At 37.8% G+C, this 6,732-nt stretch overlaps 1 protein-coding gene across 5 annotated transcripts; it reads right to left on the reverse strand.

Annotated features, from left to right (window-relative positions):
- Nucleotides 1-2,132: 2,132 nt before the first annotated feature.
- Nucleotides 2,133-6,205, reverse strand: LOC131014080 (uncharacterized). Of its 5 annotated transcripts, none has more exons than XM_057942004.1 (7): nucleotides 5,161-6,170; nucleotides 4,657-4,878; nucleotides 4,437-4,556; nucleotides 4,051-4,113; nucleotides 3,885-3,980; nucleotides 3,179-3,657; nucleotides 2,133-2,437 (listed from the first exon to the last, which is right to left on the reverse strand). In XM_057942004.1, exons 2-6 carry the CDS (start codon nucleotides 4,741-4,743, stop codon nucleotides 3,184-3,186), a joined length of 840 nt encoding a protein of 279 aa, XP_057797987.1. In that variant the 5' UTR covers nucleotides 4,744-4,878; nucleotides 5,161-6,170; the 3' UTR covers nucleotides 2,133-2,437; nucleotides 3,179-3,183. The 5 variants fall into 5 exon arrangements, with proteins under 5 accessions (XP_057797987.1, XP_057797985.1, XP_057797989.1 ...); XM_057942002.1 differs by having other exon boundaries at nucleotides 2,133-2,426; nucleotides 5,161-6,169; XM_057942003.1 differs by lacking the exon at nucleotides 2,133-2,437 and having other exon boundaries at nucleotides 2,496-3,657; nucleotides 5,161-5,321; nucleotides 5,632-6,169.
- Nucleotides 6,206-6,732: the final 527 nt, after the last annotated feature.

The raw sequence follows: 6,732 nt of genomic DNA on the forward strand, positions 1-6,732 counted from the left end.
TGTCAAAACTTGCTGAGCAAGTTTATTTGTTTCCTTTGTTTTCGTTATTTCCTTCTTTACATTAGGGTTTCCTTTGTTTTCGTTATTTCCTTCATTAGATTAGGGTTTTTAGTTTGCCTATATATATGGCGGCTATATGAAACGAAAGAACAACTTATATCTTTTATCAATCAAATTTGTGAGATTATTCTCTCTGAGGACTTCGAGTCTTCCTGAATTTTGCCCCAGGCAAATTCAACCTATCGACAAATCGACGAGTTCATCATCCCTCGTCGTGTGTCATTCAGCGTCTCCGAGTTGCTGCATCAATCGTACATTAGGGTTAGGGATCCGCTCTCTAGAAACGGCGTAGACTTGATTCAGGGGTTTTGGGACAAAAATTCCACCCTTTATCTTTATTTTATTTATCTTTTCAAATCTTCCGCGCATATTTAGTTGTTCATTCCGGTGAAATTCCATACTTACCGGCCAAGTTCACATCACCTTGTCAGCTTATAAAAGGCCATGCAAGGTGTAACAATCATTATCAGTTTCTCTCGTTATCCACTACTCACAACTGAGTAGAAAATGAGCTGATATGTTTCAGTTACTATAGCAAGTGAAGTACCTTAACCCTTTGCCTTGAGTATTGAAAGAAAAAATCTCCAATACTCAATCTTATCACACCACTACTCCCACTATTTCCTTTGTCTTTCTTGCCCCTTGGACCCTTCTTCTTCCCGTCATTCGACGAAGAAGATGGCTCTCCTTTGGCAATAACAAGTGCTTGCACATCTCTTTCCCACAACTTCCTTAGCCGTAACTAGAGCATTCAACATCTCAAAAGAAGTATTATTTTTCTTACTCATAACAACGTTGAGGCGGAAGTTCTTAATTAAAAGACTTGGGAAGAGAGTTCAGGATAATATCGACTTTTGCCTCACCGTCGATACTCCCACTGAGCAAGTCAAGTTCGTTAAAATTTGCATGACATGCTCGTGCACTGAGCTGTGCTCACTCATAAAAATAACAAGATTACTCTCATCAAATTTAAATGAGCAGCTCAGTCCGACTCTCCGAACACTTTCTTGAGATTCAGCATGATGCTCATAGCACCGTCCATGCCCTGATGTTGGAGCTACAAGGTTTGTGACATTATACTCATAATATAGCATATAGCCATATTATTCATCACATGCCACCTTTTATGCAGTTCCTCTTTCCCATCAGTTGTCTCATTGTTCGGACCATAAGAACGTGGAGTAGTAAGCAACACAAAAATTGTGTTAGTTTGTGATAAAGATAAAAATCCAAAACTGCGTTTCCATTTTATATATGTGGATCGGTTAAAAGACTTTGTGCAAGAATAAATAAACAATAAGAGACATAGACATATCTGAAAGTAAACAATTTAAACATGTAAGAACATGAAGCACATAGTTCGTAACAATAATATTGTAACCTTTTGATAAAACAATCACTACTAGAAAAACGCTCATAGATAACGGATTTTATCCGTTATCTATGAGCAAAAAAACCGTTGTGTATAGTGGTGTTATCTATTATAGGTGTCATACACAACGGTTTAAAAACCGTTATCTATGAAGGGAAAAGATAACAGTTTTACCACACATACATAACGTTTATAAAACCGTTATCTATATTGATTATACATAACGGTTTTCGACTGTTATGTATTATAATTTATCCGTTATCTATTCCATAATATATATTTTTTCATATTATAGTTAACAGTTTTTTATACTTTTTATAACGGTTTAATCCGTTATCTTTGTAAGAAAAAGATAACGGTTTTCGACCGTTATCTATTCCATAATACATATTTTTTTCATATTATAGTTAACAGTTTTTTATACTTTTTATAACGGTTTAAACCGTTATCTTTGTAAGAAAAAGATAACGGTTTTCGACTGTTATGTATTAGAATTAATCCGTTATGTATTATATAATATTTCTTTTTTCTCATATTATAGATAACAGTTTTTATACTTTTTATAACGGTTTAAACCGTTATCTTTGTAAGACATAGATAACGGTTTTGTATGTATTAGATGACAGTTTTTCACATATTTTTTATTTATTCTTAATTTTTCCTTTTATGAATATCTAAAAATCAATAAAAAAAATTCAAATAATAAAATAACATTGACAAGATAATATTAGCATATATAACATAACATCCAACAATTCGAGCTACACAAGTTGCCTGTTAATACATGTTTTACTACATGCGCATGTAGTAAATATCACATACATTTCTGTCTACCAATTCTCCCACCATACAAGTACCAGCTTCTTAATTTCGCCCAATTTTATACAAACTACATCACCAGGGACAAGAATAGCAGCATCTTTTCCATGGACTTATCATGGAACCTTCTGTTCCAAACTCTTCTAGTCTCTTCAGCGCTGCCCGGTTCAAGAACCTACAGTTACACTAAAACACTTTTGTCACAAATGGCTCACTGCTGCACTTAATAGTAGCACTACTCCCTGCATTAATTATTTATTTTCTTTTTTTTCACAAGAGTATAAGATCTTCCAGGAAAGAGATGAGAGGAAAAGCAGATGATAGAGAAGCAGCCAACAAATAAATATGAGATGATAGCTGCAATGATGGAGATGAAAGTGATGCTTCCATTGAAATATAAACATGCGTAAGAGTTTCACCTGGTAATTGAAATAGAAGCATGCACTGAGCAATTAACTACATAAGGTTCAAGCTAGCCATGAAATATAAGGTGGCAAAAAATCCAGCGACGAGCGATGAACATTAAACCTTGATGATGCTAATGAAGTTTACTTACTAGTTTCATTTATCAGAACTCTCATAATCAAATATTGCCTTGCAAGTATTAACATCACAAACATACCATAATAAGATTGCAGTAGTTGAGTGATAAACCCTGCAAACACACACACAAATCCAACAGCAAAACCTCACTTAGTCTTCCTATCTTCCAAAAAGATGAATCCATTGCCATCTCAAGTCTAAGAAGCTTCAAAAAAGGCAGTCTCATTCAAAAAGATCATTTTTTTTATTATCACAAGTCTACATCTCCTGTACAACCCCACAACTACACAAGATACACCTCTAACAGCATATGAAGAAGCATTGTAAACCAACGATATAGCAAGGTCATAAGCAGGAAAATTTCACAAGGTTTAAGCTGCAAACCTCAGCTACACGACGTAGACAACGTGGGAAAGCTTCCCATCATCGAAAGGCAGCCGGATATACTCCTGCGCGAACTCCTCCGCAATCTCAAAGGCAAGCTCCCCCTGCAAAGCCTTGCAATACATAAACAGCACAGCAGTAGCCGCCACACTGTAGAGCAACAGAATCGTCATAAACCCCGTGTATACGACGGCCTGAAACACGAATGCCCAGCTAATCCAGTCCCTGCTGCTCAATCCGCCCGCGGTGGGCACCACCGTCGAGCACAGCAAGCCCAGGAAGCCAAGCAGCGATTCAAACAACAGAATCAAGCAAAGCGCCACGCCTCTCATCCCTCTCAATAAGTACTTAATGAGGCTGAGGAAAACATATGACCATATACTTGGTCGAAAGTATAGTTTCCATACAATAGAAGTGTATCTAAACCATACAAGCCCGATGATCAAACATGCACTCAGCCCATTTAGCTGAAGATGTTGCTGCAAATGTAAAATCATCAACCATATAAAATCACAGACACCAGAAAGTCCAAAACATCAAGGCAAAAGGGTACTTATTATTTCAGAACATATGAACACAAGAACTCAGCATAACTTTTATCAGTAACTGACCATTACATCCCCACACAAAGTTCAGTATATAAAATTAGAAGTAGTAAAATAAATAGAAGATTCAAGAAAAACGATTAAGAGACAAATCTTTATACCTCACTTTCTATTAGCAACTGGCCCAGTGCATTCGGAAGATAAGGAAATATTGAAGGTCCTAGAGTGTCCACCATACGATGAATGAAAGAGGTAACCTAGAAAAAAATGTGTCGTTAGATAGAGTTTGGAATATGGCCATCAAGTGGAGAGATCTGCAATTCTTACCTTACTTCGCAGGGGTTCTACCTTTGGGAAGACAACAAGAATTTGCAGGAGAATATCCAAAGTCTAGAATAAATAACAAGTCATCAGTATGTGCAAAATGAATATTGTGCAAAATGAATATTGCAACTGGCACTATTCAACAATGAAAAATATGCAGTTGGAAAAACTTTCCCCCCTTTAACTCTAATGAAGTTTAATTATGAAAGTCAGGAAGCAGAACTTTAACTTCATCAGAAACAACTCAAGGGAATTTAGAACCCCTAATTCTTGAATCAAAAATTTGCACATTTTAATAGTAATAAAAACCATTCTCCTGTAAAGGAAGTACCGTGTCATTTCCCAGGTTAGACAATAAACGGTATATAAATTATTTTATCAGTTCTTACCCAGCTCAGCAAACAACGTAATATCTTTCTGTTCCTGTCATGATGTTGGACGTTGTTCCCAACACCCTCACCAATCTGCTGCATTAGAAACTCCAGCACCGTAGGAGTTTGTGCAAGAAGCTGCACCACCAAAAGTACATTCTATCATGAACAAATAACTGGAACGCAATCCCCAGACAAGGAAAAATCCAGTGAAGTTGCATGAATCAGATTGCAAAACCTCTTGTCCATACTCTTTACGTCGAGCAGAGGTTACACGGAAATCACCATTTTGATCTTCAATGATTTCAGGCAAGACTGTCAGCATCTCCAAAACAGCGGCATTTCCATTATCTTGGCTCTGTAAATTCTGCAGGCTGTAGAAGAGCTTCTCGATGGGCTTGCCATGCTCTGCGGCGTGAAGTATAAGGGTCGATATTGCGAGGCATATTTGGGTTAGGAGCTGTTTCGGTTCAAACAAAAGAAGTTGAGTGCAAATGAGTTCACTGATGGAAGAAACACCAATCCGAGAGAGAAGGAATGGACATAAATGACAAGAAACACAAGTCACTTGACCTAATGCAAATACCAAAACCAATCATATGCATTGAATTCAATAAATCAGAAGCAAATTCAGAAAATTTCAAGATCATCTAAGCAAGCATCAAAGAATAACAAAGTTTCAGTCTCCATTTCAAGAATATTTCAATTTCAATTTTCAACTAAATAGGATCAAAGCATATACCTAGATAAATCTTCATGAGCAGCCAACCACGGTTCAGCCATGGACGCCCCAAATCCATGAGCAATCTGCATCCTTCTCCCATCTCCTCCGACTCCACCCAACCTGTTCCCCAATCAATTTTTCTCCCAGCTTCAGAAAATCTCAACCAACCCATCACCAATCTGAAAAATAATCCAAACAGATCTAAAATACTTCAAAAACAGATGCAGGTATCCACCAAACTTTAATGAACAAAGTAAGTTGTCATTGGCATCAATCAATTTGAAGAAATTAGCAATTTCTTTGCCATTGGGACATCCATATAGTTGGAGCCACTCACTTACACCTATTCTAAATCGACGGTGAACTGTGGAATCGGAGGAGAGGTTGACCGAACCTGAAAATTTGGGGATTTCTTAAAAAAAATTAGGGCTTTTGTTTTCCAGTGGGAATTGGGAAAAATGAGAGACGACATAGAAAGGGAAAGCTTACCAGCGGTGGCCTCACCGAAAGCTCACGGCCGAAACGACAGATAGAGGATGAGAGGAGAATTAGGGCTTTCCCCCTTTCCTGCCTCGATTGTGTGGAGTTGAGAAGAGAACCGGCCGTAGAACACCATCGGCTCGCCGATCCTCGGACCACCAGCAACGATGGGCGGGTTCTAGGTCGCGCAGCTCGCCGATCTCCCTGAGATGGCGACAACTGGGTTGTACCGAACAGAGAAGAACTAGGGCTCGACCTTTGCCCTAGCTATATGTTAGAGGAAAATGGAGAGGCGAGGTCGCGGCGACCGATGTCGCCGGAAGAGGGCGAATAGCTACCATTCGCCGGAACTTGCCTCGGCACGGTGGCGACTATCTCTCAAAGAGGGAGAGATCGCGAAGAGAGAGAGAGATTTGGGGAGGAGAATCGAGTTTGAGAGATAGTACAATTTTACAATATTTTTAAATTATTTAATTAATAAATTAATTATGAAAATAAAAAATTAAATGAAATAATCGCATACATAACACTTTGTCTTAACGGTTTCAATAATCGTTATGTAAGAGTTCAAAAATACGCACATAGATAACGGTCCGCTTAACGGTTTGTAATACCGTTATGTATGTACCTAATAGATAACACAAAAACATAACGAATTAATTGAAACCGTTATCTATGAATATAGACAACACTACATAGATAACGGATTTTTGCAAAACCGTTATCTATTCCTAAAAGTGCGCTCATACATAACGGTTTTTGAAAAAAACCGTTATCTATGCACTGTTATGTATGTAAACTTTTGTAGTAGTGAATATTAATGAAACCTCCAACGGCTCAAAGAATTCCATGTGCAAGCCACGTGGGGTGGACGTTTACACACGAACTCCTCAACCAGACTATTCACCTAGTCATTTAATTTCCATGTCAACTTAACCTTTTGACAAAAGAAATTAATAGTTGGCACCTTAACTAGCCATATCATCATCAAGAAAGGACTCCTTGGGGAGCTGTACATTGTACTTGATATGATATCTAAGCAATGACCACATTTTAACCTTGAAAATTAAATTCTCGAAATTGACATACTCACTCGGACCATGTCGCTTT

Source organism: Salvia miltiorrhiza, chromosome 3, assembly GCF_028751815.1.
Source record: "Salvia miltiorrhiza cultivar Shanhuang (shh) chromosome 3, IMPLAD_Smil_shh, whole genome shotgun sequence".
Classification (NCBI taxonomy): Eukaryota; Viridiplantae; Streptophyta; class Magnoliopsida; order Lamiales; family Lamiaceae; genus Salvia; species Salvia miltiorrhiza.